Source organism: Octodon degus, unplaced genomic scaffold (genome assembly GCF_000260255.1).
Source record: "Octodon degus isolate 3935 unplaced genomic scaffold, OctDeg1.0 scaffold00112, whole genome shotgun sequence".
In the NCBI taxonomy this organism is placed as follows: domain Eukaryota; kingdom Metazoa; phylum Chordata; class Mammalia; order Rodentia; family Octodontidae; genus Octodon; species Octodon degus.
The window spans coordinates 6,979,774-7,005,098 of NW_004524688.1; the positions used below are offsets into that span (position 1 = coordinate 6,979,774).

Below are 25,325 nucleotides of genomic sequence, written 5' to 3' on the forward strand. Positions count from 1 at the left end.
ATATTTGAAGTCGTATAACAATAATGAAGGTGGAAGGCTCCCCATGCCTTACCAGACCTGCCCTTCAGGCAGCCTCAGCCAGTCCCCCAAAAAATCCTTCTCAATTAAAAAAATAGTAATAATAATGAAGGCAGAAGGAAAGTGCTGGTCCAGATGTGGAGGAACCAAAACCCTGGCACAGTGCTGAGGTCTGGTGGTTTGACAACAGTTCCAATCCTTGGCCTCCACCAGTGCCTTGGATCCTGGTTTTCCCAGGGCTGATGGCAGCAACATTACTCATAGGAGCAAAACAGTGGAAACACCTGTGGAGATAGCTCAGTGGCATAAGTTCCTGCCTGGCAAGCACAAGGTCCTGAGTTTGATCCCTGGTGTCCCTGATGAGGAATAAACCAACACGGACTATGAAATAGCCTTGGCAAGGAGGGACATTCTGACACTTACGGAACATGAGGACTTTGAAAACTCCATGCTGAGTAAAGTAACCCAGCCACAAAGGACACATTCTTTGTAACTTCCCTAGAATAGAGGAATTCACGGAAGCCAATCAGCGGCACACACACATAACCCTTGCACCCTGAGCTGCTGGTGGCAAGTTCAATTGAGACCCCTGGGGAACCTAGCAACTTAGCCCCTGGGCTTGAAGTAAAACTAAAAAGGGACAGGGATATAGTTCACTAAGAAGGCCCTGGGTTCATAATTTTATACAAAATTTTAAGAAAGAAAGAAAGAAAAAAACCCGAAAAAGTGGATTAGAGGTTGCTGGCAGGTGGGGAGAGAAGGAATGGGAAGCTATTGCCTAATGAGCACAGAGTCCCCGAGATGATGACAAAGTCCTTCCAATGGATGGGAGTGACAGTTGCACAATCCCACAAATGTACTTGTCATTGGACTATGCACTTAAAAATGGTTAAAATGGCAAAATTTATCTGCACGCACTTTACAATTTTAAAAAGAATGCAGTATCACCAGACCATTGAATCACACACTTTTTTTTTTCCTCTTTTTGTATTTTAGGAAAGGGTCTACAGGGTGTTCAAGGGTCGCACTCCTAGATTGGACTTGTAGTGATTCTCTTGTTTACAGGGTGTTCAGGGTCTCACTCCTAGATTGGATTTGTAGTGATTCTCCTGTTTACAGCCTCCCAGGAGCTGGGATTACAGGCGTGCATCACCATGACCAGTCTTGATCATCGTCTCAGCGCGCCCTGCCCCGCACAGCAGGTCGGGGGGGATCGAACCCTGGTCCCTGCTCCTACTTACTGGTGCTTTGATCCGCTGAGCTATTTGCCCGGCCTTTGAATGACACACTTCAAATGAGTGCATTTTATAGTGTGTAACACAGCTGTTACAAACTACAGCATGTGCGGTCTCTCTCCGTCTGGGTGTGGCAGGATCTAGAAGCCTTGAGTACTTCTGGGTGGGCCGGGGGTTGCTTACCTCCGAGAGAAAGAGAGTAGCAAGACCTCTGAGGTGTGTGCCCCGGGATACAGAGTGGGCTGTGACCCTCCCTTGGAAGGTCGGACACACAGCTACGGGTGATGAGGATAAAGGAGATCCACCTCCCGACGCATGCTCGCAATGAGACGCTCCCCAGGCGCCTTCCATCCTGGCCAGGTAACCTTAACCAGTCCCACCTTTTCAAGACCCTAGTGGAGTAACCCAAAATGCATCTTGCTTTTCTGTCCCCATCACAGCAGCGCCCTTTTTGATTCCTGAGCTGCTTATGATGCTACCAGGAGCACAGAACTCGCTGCGAGGAGTTCCAAGGTTGGCTCTACAAAATCGTCTGCCTTCTGCTCATCCTCTGTCCCGGCTCAGGGTCTTGAGAGGCCGCCATCCCAGGCATGGCCGCTAGAGAGCACCCCTGCACCACTGCTATCTGATGCCGCTGCGGCGGAAGGGCCCCCTCGGTGGGCGTCGAGGTTGATCTTCTGGTTTACATCAGCCTTGTGAGACGAGGGCCAGGGCGAGAGGCTGCAGAAATAAAAAAGAACTGGTCCTACGGACTAAACAAGCACTGTAAATCTGTCCCAGCCCTCTGTGCCTACCTGTGGACTGCCTTGGTGACCACCTTCTTTGTGGGCATCCAGGACAGCATTCAACAGGGACTGACTGTGTCCTGCGGGTGTCTGGGTACAGCAGAGCTCACAGCACCTCTCTCGTGTTCTATCCCCGCCCTGCTCACCTTAACACTCCACCCAAAGGCTGGGGGTGCGTGTGTGTGATTCTCCTTGTCATTTTCAAATCTAGAGAGCCACTGTTACTCTCTCCCCAATCCTCTCTGCGCTTGGCCTGTAGGAGGTCCCTGGAGACCAGGAAAGGGGTCAGCCTCCTCACAACGCTCAGGTCATGGTGGGAGCACCTGCAGTAGCTCTTCACTGATCCCTCCAATGGCAGACAGCTATGCCTTCCAACCCCAGTTCCCAGCTCTTTCCCAGATCCTAAGCAGAGCTGACCTCAGTCAAAGCTAGTGCCAACTCTGCCTCCTGGCTGGGGCTCCCAAGGGCTGATGAGGAAGGTCCCTGGTGGCCACTCTATCCTCCTTGGGAACTTGCCAGTAAATGCCAGCATGCCTCTGGTGGCCCAGGAACGGTTACCTGACATCAAGGGGGCAGACATGGTCTGGGTAATGCTGAGCACATCCTGGCATGTGACTGAGCAAAGGTACTCTAGTGTCCTACTGTCGGTGACCGTGTGCAGGCAGCTCCCCTGAGCCCCACAAGCCCTGCTCTCCTTGAGTGTAGGGAGACACTCTGGCCTGATCTTTGGAAGATGTTTGAAAAAGTGATCTTGCTAATGGTGATACCTAGAGCCAGGGCCTAGGCAGCTGGGACCAGAGGGACACAGAGGAAGCTGCTTGGTCTCCCAGACAGTGGCCACCCTTGGTCAGCTGGGTCACATCTAAATCACTGTGGCCTGCTTCAGCTGGGTGACCCAGGCCCTGGCTATCACTCTCACAATCTGCTTCCTTTATCCTCCAGCACCTCCTCCAAGCTCACTGGGTAGCCTCCTCTCCCTGGACAGAGCCTCCTAGCTTCCGGAGGCCTCTGTGTGACAGCAACAAGATGGCTTAGGAAAGAGGCTGTAGTGTTTGGGGAGCTCTAGTGCCATAAAGGGTTAAAGGGTGAGGGGCTGAGAAACCCAGAGGTGTTTGGACAGAACTGACCAGAGTGTTTGTCAGGAACATCAGCATCCTCCCACTTCCTGCCCACACTAGCAACCTCCAGTAACTTGCCCTCGCTCTTATCAGCAGAGGGGTCTCTTGCCTCCAAACAGCAGAGGAGAGGAGTGTGTCTGAGTCCTTATGGAACACCCGCAGAGACCTGGCTGTGCTGCTCCTGGCTCTGTTCCCTCTTCTTTCCCATCTACCCAGCTCCCAGCTACCCCAATGAGGCCTGTTTAATTGATTCAATTTGTTCAACAGTAAAAACAGTCTGCAGATGCCAGCCTTCCAGTACTCTCCTGTGGGGGCCGAAGACACCTCCAAAGGCCCTTGGGCTGCAAGTTTTTTCAGGGGCCACAAGCGTCAGGCTGCAGATGTGGCTCTGGACCCTTACTGCTTTTGGGGAGCTGGAATGACAGGGTGAGTACCAGGGTGGAGGTGCTCAGGGCCTGGCCCACTGACAGCTCAGAGAGGCTTCCAGGGGGCACTTGGGATCTGAACCTGTCTTTCTGTAGGGATGAGTTTGCTTTTACAGACTTCCAGGTCTGGAAGCTGACCTTGGAGATGACTTCCATTTTGGTGAAGCTATCATCCGAGGCCCTGGGCTGCCTCTTCACCACCACCCTCAGTTTGGGGAGCTTTTCCAAGTCTGCCCATGTTGGGAAGAGGGCCTGAGAATTCCCAGGGTCTCCTCTACCTGCAAGAACCTGTCTTGGGACAGGGGGCCTGTATCCATACCTACTGCCACCGTGGTTTCTCTGCAGCAGGTGCCTGAGGGGCCTCAGATGCTGCTGGGAAGGGCTCTCAGGATGCTACCAAGAAAGATGGTGGGCCTTAGGGTCAGGAGCCCTTGGCCTAACCCCTGACTCCTGGGTCCAGCCCAAAGCCTTCTACCCCTGTGAGGGCCCCTGGCTCCTGGGGCCACCACTTTCCACTCAGAGGGAGGCCACTGCTACAGACTGAGAGTGATTGAAGAGCCTGATGATTTAGGGAGCGTTTGCACAGCTGGCCGGGCAGGAGGGCTCCAGCCCCATGCCCACCTGGTCTCATGGGGAGGAAACCAGTCAGGGTAGAAACGAGCTCACCCTAAAGCCTGAGATCCGGATAAACCCCGACACCCCGTCTCTCCTGCTGGGTAATCTCCCACGTGCCCCTCTCAGGGAAAACCCAGAATCCTACTCTCGCTGAATACTAAATGCTAATAGATAAATAAATAAATAAATGCTAATAGACCCCCCAGTCCGTCTGTTTGGAGGTCTTTCTTGCCAGTTACCCGGAGACAGGGAGAAACCAGGGCAGGGAACTGGGGACAGAGAATGCAAGGGCTCGTCCAAGGTCAGCCTCAGCGGCCGCTGGCCCTAGACGAGTGCGTGAATAGGCCTGGGGTACGGGAGGGGCGTGCAGGAGGACCCCAGCCCGGGGTGGGCGCAGGGCTGAAGCACCGAGAACAAAAGGGCGCCCCGCCCCCGCCCCACTGGCGCGCTCTGGCCAATTGGTGCTGCAGCCGAGAACCGAGACCTCTGATTGGCTGAATAGGGACCAATCCCGCGCAAGGGCCGCGTGCCCTGAGGCCCCACGTGGGGCGGCGCGGCTGCTAGTGGGTGGGCGGGGAGTGAGCCTCGGCGGCGGCGCGCACAAAGACAAACCCAGACTCACGCTACTGGGACCTGCGAGCCGCAGCCCAAGTCTCTTGTCGCCCCAAGGTTCTGAGGGCGGCACCCAGGCTTCTCAAGCGCCGAGAGCGCGATGGCCCCGGCCTGGAGATAGCATAGTCGGCGTGGCGACTGTCCGCGGCGAAGCAAGCAGAGCCTCCGGGTTTTGGCCAGGAGGCCGAGGCGGCGGGTGGAAGGAAGGAAGACGCAGTCCGGGTATTGGGCGGTGGAGGAGCCAGTTTATTCATGGATGCAGCCAGTCATGGACACCTCCTCCTCTGATGCTCTGGGGACACAAACAGCAGTGGCCCGTGCGGAGGTTGGGGTGCGGTGCCGGGTTTCCCTCATTTCCATTAGTCTTCCCTCCAGCCGACTCCAAATGAAACATACAAGAATGTTTTTTGATATGGGCAATTGACACGGGCTTACATTTTTATGGCACCCTGAGACGGAGCATTTGAGGCGAGTGGAATAAATGGAAAATACATAAATTAGAGGAGAGATGTGCAGTACCCAGGCCAGCGACAAGGGGACGCTGCCACCATCCTAGAGAGGGAGGAGGAGGCCCCTTTGAGAGCTGTGACCTCGAGGAGGGGACGCTATGACCTGGCAGGGAGAAGCCTGGCAACATGCACCAAGCCGCACTTCCCCCCTGACTGCTGGGATTCCCCTGTGGCTGAATCTAGGCAGAAGCCAAGGGCCAAGGAAGCCTGCAGTCAGCCTCTGGGGCCCCGCGGAGCAGGTCAGAGGGGGTGAAGGAACCTCTTCCATAGTGCGCACTGCAGCATCTCTGGAAAGTGGTGGCTTTCTGTTTCGTGGGTGGTGACAGGAAATGTAGGTGGAGCCAACCTGTATGTATAGGGTGCTCCCGATGGCTGGGATGTGGAGCCAGACCTAGCCTCTCCCTCCTGCAGGATCAAAGAGCCCTTGTCCTCAGGGACTTTCCCTGGAGGGCTCTACAACAGAGGAAGAACTCCTAAGTGTGGAGTCACAAAACAGGATGAATGGTGGCCAAGGCACATTCTGATGCATCAGGAAGATGCTGCTCAGGGACTCTTTTTCTAGAAAGCCTTCCTGGTTATTCCATTTTCTTTAGGTACTGTTGGTTTCAGCAGGATGGACAATGAGTTTCCCTGCATTAAGTCCGAAATAAGGGTTTCCCTCAGAGTTGAGGCATTTATTCACTCCCTGAGTCTTTTGGGGACAGCTTTTCTTCACCTGGTGAGCTCAAGGAGGATAGAATACTGTCCAGGCTTGGAGAAGTTTATGACCCAGCAGAGTGTCCAAAATGAGGTGACCAGAGGGAGGACTCTGCAGAGTGGGAACAAGCGAGGAGGTGGCACCTGAGGTGGCTCTGAAGGAGCAGGCAGGATTGGAAAGTGGGGAAAAGCCAGGGTGTGGAGGTGATGTTAAGGGTCCTGAAGATATGGGTTCTGGCATAGTCTGGCTGTGTGAACAGCTGGCGTCTGCCATGAGGGAGTCGGGGCCCTGGCACTCTCCCCTGCTGTGATTCCCCACCTGTCTTCTGGTGACAGTGATGGGGTGGTGGCTGTCTAGAGTGGGGAGGGAGGAGGTGGGCTTAGTGCTCTGGCTTGCACTTGTAATTACCGGCTGGTAAGTACAAGCAAGGGAAGCCAAGCCTTCAATGTAAGCATTCATGAACAGGGAGGTGGCTTTGCAAGGTGTGGGCTGCCTATGGGGACTGTGGGGTTTTGAGTGAGGATAGCCCCCAGGGACACCAAAATTTACCTCATTTCCCTGTCACATGTGGCCATTATCACCAGCCATGGTTCTCCAGCACCTGTGTGGCCAGCACACTTTCTAGGCAGTTCTGCTAGGTGAGTGACACTGGGGAGCCACTGGGGTTCAGAAGCCTGGGCCCGGGAAAAGCAGCCTGTGTGGTTCAGGTGCTTGGGACTTGCAGGTACCCTTTGCTGCCAGAGTGGCCCTGCCATGCTGGAGAGGGCTATTAGGGTCACTAATCAAGGTCCAAGAGAGAAAATAGACCAGAAGGAGAAATGAGATCATAGAAGCACGAGAACTTGGCCTGGGGACAGCACAGAGATGAAACCTAGAGGATGGGTATAGTGGTACACACCTGTAATCGCAGCATTCTGGGAGGCCAAGGCAGGAGGATTGCCTGTTTGCTTATTTTATTTATTTATTTATTTATTTATTTATTTATTTATTTGTGGTACCAGGAATCGAACTCAGGACTTTGCGCTTGCCAGGCAGGCACTTAAGGATTGAATTGTATTGAGTTGAATTTAGTTAGACCTTTGAATTCAATTTAGCTAGACCTTGTCTTATCATTATTTATACCGGGAATCAAACACATGACCTTGTGCTTGCCAGGCAGGCACTGTACCACTGAACTATCTCCCTGGTTTAAAATTATTTTAAAAAATAGGGCTGGGGAGATAGCTCAGTAGAATAAGTGCTTGCCTGGCAAGTGGAGGGTCCTGAGTTCAATCCCCGGTACTGCAAAAAATAAATAAATAAATAATAATTAAAGAGAGAGAGAGAGAAGGGTTTATTTAGCTCACAGTTTGGGGGCCAGGGAGATGGCTCAGTGGAATAAGCTCTTCCCTGGCAAGGAAAAGGGCCTGAGTGCAATCCCCAGTTCTGCCAAAAAAATAAATAAACAAAATAAGATTATTTAAAAAATAATAAAATAAACAAGGGCTGGGGATATAACTCAGTGGCAGGCATAGTGACTGCCTGGCAAGTGTGAGGTCCTTTCTTTCTTTCTTTCTTTTTTTTTTTTTGCGGAACCGGGGATTGAACTCAGGTCCTTGTGCTTGCCAGGCAAGCACTTATTCTACTGAGCCATCTCCCCGGCCAAGTGTGAGGTCCTGAGTTCAATTCCCCATACCAACACAAACAAAGAGCATGGGATGCAGCTCAGTGCAAAGGCCCTGAGTTCAGTCCCCATACGACCCCCCAAGAAGAGGGGGAAGAAGAGGGGGTAGGGAGGAGCAGTGCCTGTGCTGGCCCAACTGCATCATGCCAGGATATCCTGGTTTGTTCTTTTAATTAATTAATTAATTTTTATTTATTTCTTTGTTACAGGGTTTTGCTACACAGTTCAGACTTGTGATCCTCCTGTCCAAACCTCCCCAGCACTGGGATTACAGATGTGCACCAGCACACCCAGTTTGGGGGCAGCACAGCTCCAGGGCCAGCACAGCATGTGGTACCTGGTGTCAAGCTCAGGACCACTGAGCTATCTCCCCAGCCTTGTTTTTTTTTTTTTTTTTTAAATTTATTTATTTATTTGTGTGTGTGTGCGTGCGTGCGTGTGTGTGTGTGTGGCCAGCTCAGCCCACCAGAAGGCGGGGCTGGCTGGCATGTGGTGCTGGGGATTGAACCGCGGTCCCTGTGCTTTGCTTAGCTTGTTCTAAGTAGGTGCTTTAGACCACTGAGCCATCTCACCAGCCCCCCAGCCTTGTTTTTGTTTTATTCTTTTTCAGTGCTGAAGGTTGAATTCAGGTTCTTGCTCACACCAGACAAGTACTCCGTCACTGAACCACATGCACAGCCTTGCCTCTTCATCTTAAAGTCTTCAAAGTTTGATCTGAACGTGGTAGTCTACAGCTGCTATCTTATTAGAAGTGGCAAACCTATGACACACATGCAACAGCCAGATGTTTGTTATCACTGAAAGCTCTAAAAGGTTCACCATCACTCTCTTAGCTGCTCAAGAGGTGGAGGCAGGAAGATCAAAAGTTTGAGGCAAGCCAGCGTGTAGTTCAGAGGTACAGTGTCTAGCATACTTAGGGCCCCAGTTGAGTTCAATCTCCACTATGATGGGAAGAAAATGGTAAGTGTACTAAGCCTAAATTTATTGAGAGCTGGACCTTTATGCCCATGCATCAGCTACCATCTCCAGGAAGCCTCTGCTCCTCCAGTAGTCAGAGGTGTCCCTCAAGCCTCAGCGGCCCTGTCTTCATATTAATGACATGCTGAGAGGGGTCTGACCCAGTGCCCTAGGGACTCTCAAAGTGGGTGTCCCAGCAGAAGTGGGTGGGCATGGGAGGGGAGCTGGCATGCTACTTCCAGTCATGCCACAGAAGTTCAGTGGCTTTGGAACCAGCTCCTGCCCTGTCCCTAGTATCCCCCAAACAGTGCTTCCTTCTCACCATCTGAAATGATTGCTTGTTTTTTTCTTTATGCTGGGAATTGAACTCAGGGTCTTTGTACTAAAGCTACATCCTCAGGGCTGGCCAGATAGCTCAGCAGATTAAAGTGCCTGCTTAGGCAGAGTGCAGTGGCCAGGTTTGATTCCCGGCATGCTGTGCTGGCCCTGCTCCTGGGGTGTGCTGAGACGGTGATTGAGACTGGGCATGATGGCACGCACCTGTAATCCCAGTGGTTGGGAGGCTGAAACCAGGAGGATCACTATGAGTCCGATCTGTGTAGTGGAACCCTGTAGACCCTGTACTAAATACATAAATAAATAAATAAAGGTACATCTTCACTTCCTTTTATTTATTTAGCTTTTAGTATGTAAGTACACTTTAATGTATTAGTAAAGATGGAAAATATTGTGAATGTTAATATGAAAGAACAGATTAATAAATGGGCAAGACTGTGGATGCTTCCATGCTCTGGATGTAAACCAGTAGTGGAACACTGTGAAGGCTGCTTTTTGTTTTTTTGCTTTGCGTGGCTGAATACTTGTTCTTGTAATTGCTTTTTTTCCTAAAAGTCCATTATTTCCTTAAATATTTCATAAGATAAGCACTTTCACTATTTTCTGTTTCAAGGCAGAGGTTAACTTGTCCCAGTTAGAACTCCATTGCTCTTTTTGTGCTTCTCTCATCAGTGTACTCATCTTTCCGGGTTTTTTCATAGCTTTTTCTTTTTATTTCTTGGAGAAATAAAAATGTTAATGCTGTAAAAGCAACTTAACTATGAAATCCTTTAGGTTCTTCACTGTCAAGATTGTCGGGAAGAGGGTGTGCTGCCAAGACAGGCACCAGGCTGGGGCCTGGGGCACTCCTGGGGCAGCACAGGGAGGGGAAGAGGGCACCCCTCCCACTCCCTTTTGTTTTGACACAGGATCTCACTGAGTCAGAGTTTCCCAGTCTGGGCTTCAGCCTCCTAGACTACAGGTGCTCCACCACACCTGGCTGTCCAGCCATTTCATCTGCATTCCAGCCTGGAGGAAGGAACCAAGAGTACAGCCCCTGGGTGGAAGAACTCTTCCCACTGTGTGTGGTTTTGCAGGTCACGTCTCAGCCAGAACTTGGTCCTGGGACTGCACACAACTGTGAAGGAAGCTGAGAAATGTGAGGACTGCTCTGGATGGTCACATGTCTGCACACATGCCAGACATCCATTACCAAGGAAGGGGGTGGGGAGGTATTGGGACCTCTCCCAAGCCCAAGATGACTAGGAGACCTCTGTCTTCCCAGAATGTCACCACCCTGAGCTCAGCTACGTCTGCCTGTAACCCATCCTGGTGGTATCACTTGTCACCTCGTTTTCATACACAAGGAAACCAGGTCTCCGGGTGACCAGCCGGGAAGCAGGTGGTTCTGAGAACATCCTCCAAGTCCCAACCCCCAGGGGCTTTGGACGCTAGGCCATCACTCTGCAGTTTCCCTGACATGAACCTTCTCTTGATGACCAGAGCTGTCACCACCACTTCTTTAGTGGGACGCAGGTGTGGCTACAGATCTCTCTCCATCTTCCCCCAGGGCTCCTAGCACCAGAACTGGGTCTCCAGCCTGTGTCTCTCACAGTCACCCTTACTCTTTTCCGGTTCTCTGCCTTTCCGTTCGCGTTAAAATTTGCAAAAGGGCATACACTTATAAAAAAAATGAAACCAGACACTTCTGTGGCGAATAGTAAGGTCAAACGTGAACCCTGGCGGGCATGGTGACAGGCTTGCTGCCCTAGCTACTCTGGAAGCTAAGGCGGGAGGATTGCTTGAGTTAAAGACCAGAAAAACAGAATGAAATGTGAAATGTTGCTCCAGAGACCTGTCAACGCTGTGCCCACAGGACCTGGGCTGGCAGTGGGCAGCCACTTACGCTGGACTGTATCTCCAGATCTTTTAGTTTTTAGGTTTTTATTTTGAGACAGGGATGGTCTCATCAAGTTGCTAAATTGCCCAGGTTTGGCTTGAAGTTGTATTTTTTCTGCCTCAGCCTAGAGTAGTGAGATTACAAATGTGTGCCACCATACCCAGTTACTTGTTTGTTTATTTATTTATTCAGTATTTCTTTTTTTTAATGTTTTCCCTCCTGAATTTTATTTATTTATTTTTTAATTCTTTCTTTCTTTCTTTCTTTCTTTCTTTCTTTCTTTCTTTCTTTCTTTCTTTCTGTGTGTGGCCAGTTCAGCCCACCAGGGGGTGGGGCTGGCTGGCATGTGGTACCGGGGGATTGAACCACAGTCCCTGTGCTTTGCTTAGCTTAGCTTGTTCTAAGTAGGTGCTTTAGATCACTGAGCCATCTCACCAGCCCCTCAGTATTTCTTTATTTAGTGGTCTGGGACAGGGTTGCCCTGGCTGGCCTTGAACTTGTAGTCTTCCTGTCTCAGCCTGTCAAATAGCTGAAATTACAGCACATACCCCCATACCTGGCTGCATGTTTCCTGTCCACCAGAAGTAATGTGTGCACACACATGCCCACGAGACAGGGTTCCTGATTCCTATTTTGTTCTGCATCTTGCCTTGTTCAAGGCTATTCTGTCCCTAGTTCCAGAGCTGAGTTGTCTCTAGTGTTTGGTTGGACACTGGTTCATCAGGCCTTCGCCACCTGCCTTCCCTGATAATAGAGTCCCTGGAGGACTCAGGAGCCCACAGACACTTGGGTTGGGGCCTATCACCAGTGGCTGGAGCAATTGTTATTGCTCTGTGAAGGGCAGGTGTCATGTGGGGTACTCATGACCACCAAGCGTTGGTACAACACGGTCCCTGGTCTTTTCATTTTATGTATTTGGTACAGGGTCGCACTATGCAGCTTGGATGTGAGGTGATCCTCCTGTTTTTAGCCTCCCCAGCACTGGGATTACAGGCGTGCACCATCATGTCTGACTCATTTGCTGGCTCAGCACACCACGGGGGCAGGGCTGGTGTGGCATGTGGGACCGGGGATTGAACCCCTGGTCCCTGTGCTTGCCAAAGCAGGTGCTTAGTCTGCTGAGCTATCTCACCAGACCTTGGTCCCTGGTCTTGATGGAGACTGACATGACTTTGTTCAGCTGCACTGTGTTCAGCAGCAGTGCTGGGCTCCAGACCCCCGAGGATTTGTGTCAGCATCCTGTGGCTGGCCTGTTTGTCTATGGCTCGCTGTCCCACTGCGTGTAGACCACTTCCCACCTGTAGCGTGGTTTTGCACAAAGGAGCCAGGGCATCTCTTCCCATCTTGGTCACTCACATTCAGGAAAGGGCTTGCTCCCCCTCCCCCAATGCTGGGGACATGGCTGTGTGATTATCTAGGCCTAACTGGGTGGCAGCTCCACTGGAACCACGTGGCCTAGCAAGGACGAGTCCTGCCAGAGCACGGTGACCACATGTCCATCCTCACCACACATCTACAGTTTCTGGCACAACATAGTGCAGCTGTCAGCTCAGGTCACCTGGGTGTGGCATGGGAGGTGACATCTGTGCCCACGCACCAGGGCACACTCATCTCCCCGACTTCTGGTGGGGCTATTGGATTCTGCATTAGTGAATATAAATGCTTAAACTACAAAATACCCACTGCCAAGCCAGCTGATGCCCTGAGAGAGAAGATGCTTACGGACACACCCATAATCCCAGCACTGTGTGAGACTGAGGCAGGAGGATTACAAGTTTGAGTCCACACTGGGCAACTGAGTAGCTTAGTGAGATTCTATCTCAAAATAAAAAGGACTCATTGGGAAGGCCTTGGGTTCAGTCCTCAGTACTGAAACAAACAAACAAACAAACAAACAAACAAACAAGGAAGCACATGATCCTAGGCCAGAGACGCTACGTTGGGCACCATCATTGTCTTCAAGCCAACCTGGGCATTCATGGGGATATGTGGTCCTTCCAAGACCTGCTTTGCCATAGTTCCTGGTCTAAGCAGAGCCTTGAATGTGGAGTCTCTCAAGGTGACACACAACCTTGATTCCTGTGGGCCCCTCTTGGAGTGGCCAAGGTCTGCTATTGTCATACCACCCCATCACAGAACAATGATCCTGAGATCCCCAGTTCCACCTGTGTCCCATGGTCACCATGGGCCAGCCCAGAGGCCACTTCCTAGGGTCTCACACAGCAGGCTAGCCCCCTTCCCAACTCCTAACTCCCTGCTTGTGCTGATTTGTGGATAGTAGGCTGAGCCCAGCTGCTAAGTCACAGCATGAAGTGGGGGGCCGAGGGAGAGGTTCCTGCAAATTCTTGCTGTATGTGGGCTCAGAATTGAGCTTGGGTTCCAGGCTGGATGGTGCCACTTCCCTGAATGGATTTAGTTCCTAGGCATCCTGGGTGGTGTTCATGCCTGCTGAGGAAAAGTACCTGTCTGTGCAGTGCTGGGAGGGGCCCAGAGTGATCATGCACCACCACAGGCTGTGCAGTGCCCAGGCTGTGCCAGTAGGGAACCAGCCACAGTGGGGAGACTCAGAGTCCTAGATGTAACCTTCCTGCTTGCCCATCCAGGAAACCCAGGCTGGCTGTGATGGGTCATGGGAACTCTCCATGTGATTTCTTTGGTAACATTGCTCCTGAATTTCCTGGTGTCTGCTGATAGCCAGGCCCTGCCTTGGGACTCTGTTGACTTCAGCTTGGGATGCTGAGACATCTGCCTGCTGTTTTATGTGCTGGAGAACGGTGTTGCAGGGTGGTGCTGCTGTGTAGGGCTGGGACTGACACCCACAGAGGGCTGTCTGCAAAACAGGGTGCCACCTCCTTGGTCAGGGAGTTATGTGATTTCCGGGGCGGGGGGCAAGGGTCTATACTGGGAGGCCCAGCATGGCAGTAGCAATCCCACAACCTCCCCTATCTTCAGCGACTGGCTGGCCCCTTCTGTGCACATCCTTTTGGCCCAAGATGAGCAGCTGAGCTGGGGACTATTCAGTTTATGTTGAAATAAATACCAGACTGAAATTTCAGAAAAAGAATGAGTAATTTTCATTTAATTTGATTGTTTATTTACGTGTGTGTGTGTGTGTGTGTGTGTGTGTGTGTGTAACCAGGGATTGAACTCAAGACTCTTGCACTTGCCAGGGAAGCACTTGTTCTACTGAGCCATCTCTCCGGCCCTGTTTATTTACTTTTACAAAACGTATTTGGTACAGGGTCTCACTATGTAGCTCAGACTCACAGTGATCCTCCTGTTTTCAGCCTCCCCAGCACTGGAATTACAGGCTTGCACTACTACGTCTGGACTTGGTCACCTGCTCAGCGTGCCTGGGGGTAGGGCTGGTATGGCATGTGGTACCAGGGATTGAACCCTGGTCTCTGAGCTTGCCTAAGCAGCAGCTTAGTCCACTGAGCTATCTCGCTGGGCCTGGAATGAGTAATTTTTAATCTAAGTGTATCCTGAATATTGCATGGAACACACTCATGCTACAAATTATTTGTTCTTTCTTTGAAACTCAAATGAAACTGGGAGTCCTGTATCTTATTCTGCAACCCTAACCAGCATATGGGGCCTGGTACCAAGACAGAAAGACTTGAGGAATTATTGCAGGAATGGGTTTAATGGCCTGGTTTATAGCATCCTTCCTGGCTATGTCCAAGAGGTGTGGCATTCCCCTGGACCACAAGCCTGCTTCTAAATGGAGCTAGATTTCCAGAGCAGAGGCAAGATCATGAACTTGTTCAGACGTTTTCAGATAAAAGGGTGGTTTGAACTTTCCCCTTAGAGCAAATCAAATTGTGAGGAGGCCTCTAGACCAGCCTTTGGCTTCGGAAAAAGCTGCTGGGGGAGCCAGCCCATGGCTGTGGGGGAAGTGGGACAAGGGTAGCTTCTGGATTAGCCCCTAGATGGTGGAGGGGTGGAGGGCTGAGAGGGGACAGATTGTGGTCATACTCAGGGAGGCTTAGGAGGAATGCTGTTCCCCGAACACTACTCTGATGGTACAGGGGCATTACAGGGTAATTCTGAAATGTTTGGAATAGGCTGGTGGCATTGGGCACCAGGGCTGGATGTCATCAGGGACCCATTGTCCTGTTGACCAGAGAAGGTTTGCCCTGAGCAGCAGATGGTGGCTTGGCAGGCCAGGTCCCACACCTTTACTTCCTGTTGTACTGCCTGCTATGACACCCACCTAGGCTGCCCATGGACTGCAGCTGGGATAGCGTGGGGTGGAGTGTGACTGAGAACTCATGGCAGAACCGGGGATTGAATTCAGGCCCTTGTGTTTGCCAGGCAAGGGCTTATTCCACTGAGCCATCTCCCCAGCCCGCTTTTTCCAGTTCTGAAGTGGCATAAGCTTAGAGAACTGTGTGGCTCACTGTGAGCCCTGTCCTACGTGACAGTAGCTGTCTGTCTGTTCCTCATCTGTCTTTCCTCTGGAATAGAAGTCAGAACACATTCGTGGGCTTCAGAACTGACTCAGTGCCTTTAGAGTTCTGGCCATGGACGTGAGCCCTGTGGTGCTGGACCAAACACAGTGGGGCAGTGTGGAGGGCAGCTCTGTCCCTGCTTCTTCAGGAGGTGGCCTCTAAGAGCGTGGGCAGGGACCAGAAGCTCTTTGGAGCCGTTATACAGGCAGCAGAAAGTGCAATTGGATTTGAGCAGCTTGGAGGGCCCAGCACCACCTGTGGTTACACTGGGATACTTCCAGGCTGCCCAGGCAGGCGAGTCTAGTCCTAAGTCACCAACTTGGTTTTCTGCTGTCAGTGAAGCTGGTCTGGGCCTCTAGTGAGCAGGGTGGAGCAGGAGTGTACCTGCTATTCATGAGGACCCAAGCACCCTTCTATCCCTGTACCTCCTCACATAAGTTGGATGGGTGCTGTGCTGTCCGCTGTGACACCCAGCTAGGTTGCCCATGGATCGCAGCTGGGGTGGCGTGGGGTACAGTGTGACAGAACTCAACCAAGTAAAGGAAGGAGGCAGACAATGTGGTCAGAGAGTGTGGAGCCTGGCCTGGCTTGGCTTGGGGGGCAGTACTGACAGACACAGGAGCAGTGTGTGTGGCGGTGCTCACCCTGGGCCTCTGGGGTCATCTCCCCGCACTGCTCTGTGCACCTGCCTGGGCACCGATGCTTCTGAGTTCCTGTCCCTGCACCTCAGCCTCCCTGGCACCCTCCCCCATGTTGCTCCATTGTGGGTCCCATCGGAAGAGTGAGGGGCCCAGATCCTCCTTGAGGAGGATGCACACCCAGCACTTTACATGACTTAAATAAAGATAGGTGAATGCAGCCCTCCATGTGAGGCCTCAGTTGGCCCCAGGGTCACGCCCTAGAAACTCCAGTTATCTGGGTCCTGAGGAGCCACTTGGTGAGACAGTTGGGACCTCAACAGTAAGGTGGACTCCAGCTCCCTACGTGTGTCAAGGCCTTGCTGTGCCCTCCTCCTTTGGAGTCCCAGGTGCTGTAGTCAGGAGGGTACTGAGCAGGCCACAAACAGGACAGACAAGTCTCTCTTCCTCCTATCTGGGGGTGTGGCTGAGGCCCACTGGTGTGGACTGGGTGGGCCCTGCCCACCTGTTGGCTTAGAAATCCTGGTTTCATGGTAAGGAACATGGTGGCAAGAGTTGAAAATGTTTATAATCTCACAGGTAAGGCCACATAGGCACTAGGGAAGAGTTAGGCAGCAGCCTGCCTCAGAATGGCCCTGCCTAACCCTCCTTCTGCCTGGGATCAGTGATGGGCTGTAGGCCTGGGTCCCTTGAACCTCAAGGTCTCCTTGCTGGCTGCATTCTGTGCTGGGGTCCTGAGTGGGGGCAGATCTGGGCAGAGGGCTGAGAGGTGGTGTGTGTGTGGGGCAAGGCCTCTGGGTTCTTAAGGGTGTGGAACTGTTCTGGGCTGTTCTCTAGGAGCAAGCACCACTTCCACCCGTGCCTTCAGTCAGCACCCAGTGGTTCTGCAAGCTCCCTCCCCACCATCCCTTGTCCTTGTAGACTCAGGAGACCATCCAGGGGCCTGAGCCCAGGGCAATCCCTGGGTAGCTGAGCACCAGAGTGCCCACCCCACACCTGGACAGTCCTGGCCACCTCACCTGGGCTAGGGCCAGCAGTTAAAGCCCCCTTGTCCCCAAATGGTTTGTGGTATTAAAAACGAATTGTGATCAGCCAGGTTGTCATTTCTACCTGATAAAACATCACTTTTATTGATCTCACTCACCCAGTGCCATCATTTATCTTGCTCCAGCATTTCACATAATGGCTCATTTGTCTTGATCAAAATGTAGTCTTGCATGTTTAACCCCCAGGACATGGCTGTGTCCTTCCCTCCATACCCTGCCCTTGGCTTGGACCAGTTCCTTTGGGGCAGCAGGTTCTGAAAGGCTGGGGTTACACTGCCTCAGAAGAGGAAGCCAGGCATGGGAGTGAGGTAGGTTGGGCTGTGTCCTGCTCCCTGCAGGACTCCAGGAAGCTAGAACTTGAATGGGGGTTTCCCTAACCTGGTGTGACCCCTGCTGTGTCCTAGGGGCCTGCCATTGGGGAAACCTGTTTCTGGGGCTCACACACCTGTCCATGTCACCTGCGTCTGTTGGTGACACTTCAGCCAGCATCCTCAGCCCCATTTTCAAGCCTGCCTTAGCAACAGAGAAAGCAGCCCTACTGTGGACACTGTTTCAGCCTCCAAGTGTTCCCTTACCCAGAAGATGGTGTTGGGCCCATCCTATTCTTTGGAGGCATTCTGTCATCAGGCCTCTGCCACTCTCTAGCTTTCTTCTTGGCCACCAACAAGGTCCTTGTCCACCTATCCTCTGCTTATCCTGCCCTGGGCTCCTCTGAGACTCAGTCCGAGGAGGACCTCCTCCAGGAATCCTGCCTGACACCCCAGGGATAGTCAGTTTTGTCTGTTTTGCTGTCTCTGATGGTTGTGGAGCCCAGGTGTTCGTGCCACCACACCTGTCGCCTACCTTCCTGTGTCTTGTCATTGTCCCACCCTGGCCCCATTGCTCTCCTGCCTCAGAGCTGCCTCGCTACTGACCTCCCAGTGTGACCTAGGAAGGAGGAGGGGCTGTGCTGAATTCTTCTCCTAGGGCCTCGGAAGTCCAGGCAGCGACCAGGCCTCCTTTGTACCTTGGCTCTGTTCCAGGATGGATTCTGCCCTGCAAGTGTCAGAGCTGCCAGAGCTGGGTTTCCCAAGGCTACAGGCAGCTGACCCTACAGTCATTTTTCCTTTGCCCTTAGGGGCCCCTGATGCCAGAAACCCCAGGCCCCAGCCTGCTCACCAGGACCTCCTTCTTCCCTTCTTTTTTTAAAATTTTTTTTTAAATGTGTGTGTGGGGGGGGCAGCTCAGCCCAGCAGGGGGCGGGGCTGGCTGGCATGTGGTGCTGGGGGATTGAACCGCGGTCCCTGTGCTTTTGCTAAGCTTGTTCTAAGTAGGTGCTTTAGACCACTGGGCCATCTCACCAGCCCCAGGACCTCCTTCTTGCAACTGGTGGGGAGGCCACCAGGAGAGGCTGCCTGATCACAGCCTCAGAGGACCCAAGGGTGTGGTCTGTACCATTCTTGTGGAGGTCCCTGAATGTGATGAGTACTATGGCTTCAGGAAGCCAAAGGCCTAGTGCCCACTGGGCAGGCCTTGGAGTGGTGAGGAAGTTTCTGGGGACTCCTCGTGTCCCTGGATTGCATGTCATGGGTCCTGGCTGGGTCACTCGCATTTGAGTCTTTTGCCTGCTGGGGTGGCATGTGACTGTTCTGTCCCCCGGAGGAACGTGGGGGGTTGGGGAAAGCTTCACCAGCCAGGGCTGACGGGCAGCAGCAATGTATATATGGATATATGTATGTGCATGCATGGATGTGTGCACACAGTCCTCCAGCCCCTTATATGCAGGGGTGGGCTAGAGACAGAAAGCAAGGGGCATCCCCTTTCTGGTCCACAGCCTCATAGATGGGGTCTCTCTAGGAAGGAGGTACACTGTACCCCCATACTCTGACCATGAGCTGCCTCTGGGGGATATGCGATCTTCCATTTAACAGTCATGACTGTTATTTATTTATCATCTCCCGCACAGCTGTCAGCCAAGAAAATGTTTGTTGAATGAATCAATTCCTACCCTTCCCAGGAGGGCATCTGCTGTGTGGCCGCATTCATTTTTGGCACCAGTGGTACTCAGAGTGGGGCTGTGTGGGCCACCCTCCTTTCACTCTAGGCTTTTTTTTTGAGGCACTGTGGGTTGAATCTATGGCCTTTGCACTGTTGTATCTCCAGCCTCCCTTTGTTATTTTGAGACAGGGTCTTGCTAAGTTGCCAAGTTGCCCAGCTGGACTTGAACCTATGATTCTCTTGCCTCAGCCTCTCAGAGTGCTGGGGTGATGGGTGCATGCTACCATGCACAGCTGCCTCTGTATTTTGAACCCACCTTGCTCCCCTCTGGAAGAGGGTTCATGTGAATGGCTTTAGACTGCACTAGTGACTGACCTATCAAGGGCTCAGCCCCAGCTCACAGCTGGGTGCTTCTAAGTCAGAGGCCAACCCTCTCCCTTGCTGGTCATGCATTCTTTCCAAGGCCAGCATCAGTGCCCTGCGCCTGGGCTGCCACCAGGGGTAGGACGGGAGGCCCACGCCAGACCTGGGCATGCCCCTGGGAGCTGCTGAGCCTCAATTCTCCAGGAGTGACTGTGGGGCCTGCACATAGGACACCAGGCAGAGTCACCACCATCGGGACCACCGAAAACCTGTACAATAGTTTATATATTTATTCTTAAGCAAGTTATCAATAAAAAATTTAATACTAAAATGCATTTACATAGAGTTTGATGTTCATAAAACCTTTGTGTTTTGTTTGTTTTTAGTGTTTACATTGGAAAAAAAAATCCAACCATCCTCTTAGTTTACACATTTACAAGAATCGTGCTTTCGCCACATTTAACCACAAAGAAGGGGAGGGGTCACCCCACTCACACACACACACACACACACAGAGAAAGGAGAAAGAGAAAAGTATAAACAAAGGAGAAAGCCTGGCTGAGGGCAAAGAGGCGGCCAAGGAGAGAGGCTTCTCGTCCCTGTGCTTGGGCTTGACTAGTTGGAGCTCCAGGCCTGGCAGCCAGGCCTTTCCCTCCACTTGACAACTTTCTGGGTCCTAAGCTATGAGGAGCACCCGAGGGCCATCTCCCCAGGCGACCGCCAGGAATGAAATATTGCACTCGAGTGGGAAACAGGGCAGATCTGGAGTGGCTGGCAGCAGTGGGGGAAACACAGCCCCAGGTATGGGATGTTCTTGACTGGCAAGAGCAAAGAATGGGGGTCAGGGACTCCTGTGGGGCATGAGGTACCCTGGACACCTCTAGCATCCTGGGGACTTCCCTGCAGCTCCCAAAGAGCAAGAGGCTCCTGGGGTGGGACATGGGCATCTCTGGGTGGTGGGTCTGGCCTGCGGTCTGTCTGGAGGATGGGAGAGTGCCGGCCTCTCCTGTGCTCTCAGAAGGTCAGGAGGCCAGGCCGTTTATCCTGCCAAGTGGTTGCAGAAAAAGTCCAGCGAACTCCAAGGGTGGGCAGGCAGAGGGTCTGAGGGCCCCTCCCCCTTCCCAGGGCCTCCAGAGCTGGCTGGTGCAGTCACCAGAGACAGCAAGGCACTGGGGAGGGTGTTGGGAGGGAAGGGGCGTCTTATAGCCATTGTCCAGTGGTGTGGAGGGAATGGGGGGACTGCGGTCCAGCCCCAGCCCAGAGGGGCCTGGTCCAGCCACCCCATCACTGCAGCCCTGCTGCTCTCTAGAAAGGGAAGGGGGTGAAGGGCACTCAGATGGGGGCACGGGACACAGGGGTTAGGGGCCCAACTGCTTTGCCTGGGCCAAACTGGCCAAGGAAACAGAAATCAGAAATAACTGCAATACTTCGGAAATAAAGCCAAAACATCACTTTTTCTTACTGATAAATAAAATATTTGTTCGTTTTTGTCTTAAGTAGAGGTAAGAAACACATGGTTGCAGTCCTTCCCAGAGCTCAGGGACAGAGTGATACTGTTTTGCATCTTGTTTTGAGCCCCTTCTCCTCGGGGACATGTATCACTACTCTCAAGCCCAATACTAGATGGCTGGAAAGGAAGTAAACTTGAGTGTGACTTCCACGCTGCAGTGGAACCCCAGAGGCTGCCAGGTACAGCAAGGGTCCCTCCAGTCATTCCACGGCCTTTGGCCCCCGCCCCGCCTGAGCTGCCTCTGTCATCACAGATGCCCCCGTGGGGACTCAGCTAGGCTGAGAACAGTGCATTTCCAAAGATAACTCCAGAACAAAACTGCTACACACACACACACACACACATACACACACGCGTGCCGACACACATACACACCCTTGTCACGTGGGTGGGGAAAAGCCTTTCCACTTTTTTTCCATAAAACTTCCCCACGGAAATACAATATTTACAGAAAGAAATAAATAGACAACACACCTGATTTCTGCTTTCCCCTGATGGGAGACAGTCAGAGAGGTACTAGGGAAATATGGCTTGGGTTCTAATCTCTTGAGAACTGCGAAGTGGGAAAACAGAGCAGCTGGGGCCTGGACAGCCAGCCGGACCCTCCAAGGCAGACAGGACAGGGCTGAGTCCACGCCAAGAGTGCTCTTGCAGGGAAAGTCACGGAAAAGCCTGATCCTGCCTTGGAGGGGTTGCATATTTTCTCAGACTTACCCCTGGCTCGGCCTAACCTCCACACACAAGCCCAGGAAGCATGGGAGGTGGGAGGTGGGAGGCTGGCGGAGCCTCAGCACAGCACAGGGACGCCCTCAGCTGTCACCAGGCGCCCAGTGGTGGGGTCATAGGTGCCTGCCAGGTAGTAGAGGTCTTGCCGGTCCTGGTGCTTGCGGCCTCGGGTCATCTGCTCGTACTGTTCACGGCCCACGACCTGGCACTTGTGGGAGATGGTCTGCACATCGTTCTCGTCCTCGTGGCAGGACTGGTACAGTGCATTCTGCAGGGTGGCATGTGTGTTGGGACGGGCCTTGGTCTGTGCCCCCCTCAACACCCAGAAAGACCTATGTGCTCAGGTAGGGGGTACTTGAACAAGGCTCTGATAAAGACTGGGAAGTCTGAGCTGGAGCTCCCCATGGATGTTGAGCTGAATACTTATTTCTTTGAAGGAAACCTGGCTTCTCCTCTGGGGAGGACAGGGTGCGGCTGGGAGTACTTTCCACCTCTGGGAACAGAGAACCCATGGCACTGGGGCTACTCTGAGCCCCAGGTGTGATCAAGATCTGCTTAGAGCCAAATGCTGCCGCAGATAACAGCCCCCCACCCCCCCAGATGGGATCACCTAGGAGGACCTGCTTGGGTATGGAAGGGACCTACCCCAGCACCAAGCCCAGCGCTCTAGCTGACCACTCCTCCTGCCATGGCTGATGGCAGTGGCTAAGGAGGCTGACCTCCCGAGGCCCTGCAGAGGGGTGAGTCCCCTGCTATACCTGCCTCGCCCCTCACCTTCCCATCGCTCTGTCGCTTCCCCAGCTTGGTCTCCTCGGGGTGGTAGAACCACTTGACTTTCACCACCATGTTGCTGCCCCATGACTCCCACATGCTCTCAATGCGGCCGATGTAGGGCAGATTGGGCCGCCCAGCCGACAGGAAGACCGCACAGTCCCCGATGCGCAGTGTCTCCTTGCCCCGGACGATGGCCTTGTAGAACAGCTTCCTGGCCTTGCCCTTCATGCCCCGCCGCTGCAGGAGAGATGAGGGCAGAGCAGGGTGAGGCTGGGGGTCTGGGAGGCACAGAGAATGCTGGAGGGATAGATGGTATGTCTTTGGGTTTGTATGACCATGTGTGTGCAGGAGGACACTGTAAGGACGGGGGACAACCACACAACTTCTGGAACCCATCAAAATCACTATCTAGGGCCATAGCTGGTACTGCACACCAGCAATCCCAGAATTCAGGAGGGCAGAGGCAGGAGGATTCTGTGAGTTCGAGGCCAGCTTGGGCTACAATACGAGTCTAAGGCTAGCCTAAATTGGATAGTGAAATCCCATTTACAAAACAAAACACCACCACCCAAAATAAGATAGGCTATGCCTAAATTTGTCCCTTCCCCTCCTCCCCACAGGTCAGGCTAAGAAAGACTATACTGAGGGGCCGGGGAGATGGCTCAGTAGAATAAGCACTTTCCTGTCAAAGTGCAAGGGTCTGAGTTCAATCCCTGGGTCCACCAAAAAAAAAAAAAAAAAGACTATACTGGACTCATAAGGGCAAAGTCACTGCCATGTCATTTACCAGGGCAGAAATCCCACCAACAGCCTAGGTCTACCCAAGGAACAGAGTAGGGGTCAAGGGAAGCATCTGCGTGTTTGCCATGGAGCCTTTCTCAGCCCTCCCAAGGCCAGCTGTTGTTTATTAGCATGGGATGGTCCTCAGACAGCACTTGCAAAAGCCCTAGCAACATGGAAAGCAAAGCATGGGGCATCTAAGGGAAGTTCATTTGACCCCTAGAGGCAGGACCTGGGGTAGGGATGACAACTGTCATCATTTGCCTTGCAGGTCATAGGTGGTTTGTGTTTTTCCCAGAGTGGAAGTGAACAGGAGAATGAGGGAAGGGGTGAAGGTGACAGGCAGCCTGTCCTAGGGAAGAGGAGCTCTTCCTCAGGTCTCCCTGGATCCCTAGACCTGAGGGTGGCACCACCTACCTGTGTGGGGTTCCCTGACCACTTCCACAGTTGCCGGGCAGGCAGGAAGGCCGAGATCTTTGGCCGGTTCTCCACGGAGGGCAGCCGCTGCCTCCGGGAAAGCTCTTTGGCTTTGGAGAAGCTCAGGGCCTCCTTGCACTTGAGCTTGGACTTGCCAACACTGGGGCCGGCGCCCGCACTGGCCACTGCAGCCCTGGACAGGAAGCAGCGCTGGGCGTGGGTGTGGGGGCTGCCCCCCTTGGAGCGCAGGGTCTCAGGCTGGGCCAGAAGGGCAGGCACGGGGTGGGTGAGACAGGTCTGCAGCAGCAGGGCTGGGTCCTCATCATCTGAACTGTCAGAGGAGTCCTCGTTGTCCGAGGAGCAGAGGCTGGAGGTGGACACGGAGCCGGAGGAGGAGGAGGTGGATGAGCCCGAGGAGGAGGAGGACATGGGCAAGCGGGTGAGGAAGCGGGAGGGCACGCCAGCAGCCAGCTCTGGCTCATCCTCATCCTCATCTGAGTAGGAGCTGGGACAGTCACTGTCACAGGGCAGGGGGTACTCAGTCTGGCCTGTGTACTTGCGTAGTGCCAGCCCCATGGGCAGTGGGTGGACAGGTGCCCGTCCTTTCTTGTCTTTGCCCACAAGGGCTGGGTGTGCATAGCTGGGGCTAGGCAGGGGCCGTCCCAGCTTGGGGCTGAAGTCCTTGTCACCTACGAGCAGTCCTTTGCAGCTCTTGTTCTTGGGAGAGGTCACACCTTCATGGTCCAGCTTGACCAGGAACTCACTGCCTGCTCTGCGCCGCCCAGCCTTCTCAGCCTCTACTCGATCAGCTTTCTTGGCCCGTAGCAGCTTGTGGGTGCCCCCAGGCAGGCCCGACCCAGTCCCACCAACAAAGGGTGCATAGGACCTGGCCAGGCTGCTGAAGGAATCTGCACGGAAACCATTGCCAAACACAGGCGCAGCCATGCTGTGCATAGGGAACAGGGCCTCCCGGGTCCGCAGCTTCTTGGCACTGCCATTGAGCTGGAAGAGGTTCTGCAGCACCCCAGGTGCTTTGCTGCCCACAGCCGCTGCAGCCACTGCCTTCCGTTTGGTCTGTGCCACTGCTGACCAGCTGAGCAGAGGGCTCCCCCGGCGGCCTAGGAAGTGATCTGAGGTTCCCGAGGCAGATTTGGCACCTGAGGTTAGGAGGTCAGCTTTGCCTGGGGGGAAACCAGGAAGAGTTAGTGGAACTGGCGGGGCTGCTGAGGCTACCTCGACCCATACAACCCGGTTTCCTTCACCCAGGGGGCTCTCCCCTGCCCCAGGGTCTTGGTGGTCCAAATACCAGCTTTGTCTTTGCTGACAGATTTCTTCCCAGAAGTCTTTGACGCTTCAGAGCCATCTTGCGCTTTAGGGGACAGGCTTGGGGTGGGGGTTTCGCTGGGTGCGGGGGCCTCGCTGGATGCTTTCTTGGTTCTCCGGCAGCTGCTGGACACCAGCAGGGCTGGTGAGGGCTCTGTACCTGCAGAGTGAGCAGAGAGGCTCAGTGCAGGTACTTTCTCCCCTCATTCCTCCCTTTAGGGGCTTGTCCAGAGCTGGTGGAGCTCAGTGAGGGGCACAGGAACTGACAAGGGCATGAGCGGGGCTCCCCCACTCTGAATGCTCACACTGGATTTTGAAGTCCGGAGGCAGCAGTCTGATGTTAGAGACAGCGATGTGGCCCGTGTCCCCATCATCGAACTCTACCAGCACAGAGTCTAGGTCCTCCTCCTCATCGCTGGACGTGCCTGTGGACAGGATGGCCTGATCATACAGCTGGCCCTGCTGAGC

The 25,325-nt window shown here is 53.3% G+C and overlaps 1 protein-coding gene across 4 annotated transcripts in view; it reads right to left on the minus strand.

The window, feature by feature from the left end:
* Positions 1 to 19,612: 19,612 nt before the first annotated feature.
* Positions 19,613 to 25,325, minus strand: part of Bahcc1 (BAH domain and coiled-coil containing 1) — a 60,718-nt gene continuing 55,005 nt past the window's right edge. For all 4 annotated transcript variants that reach the window (XM_023699252.1, XM_023699251.1, XM_023699250.1 and 1 more), the window contains 5 exons: positions 25,163 to 25,282; positions 24,841 to 25,017; positions 23,535 to 24,715; positions 22,338 to 22,574; positions 19,613 to 21,831 (listed from right to left, as the gene is read on the minus strand). In XM_023699252.1, the coding sequence (XP_023555020.1) occupies positions 21,625 to 21,831; positions 22,338 to 22,574; positions 23,535 to 24,715; positions 24,841 to 25,017; positions 25,163 to 25,282 (1,922 nt within the window). In that variant the 3' untranslated portion in view covers positions 19,613 to 21,624. The remainder of the gene's footprint in view (positions 21,832 to 22,337; positions 22,575 to 23,534; positions 24,716 to 24,840; positions 25,018 to 25,162; positions 25,283 to 25,325) is intronic.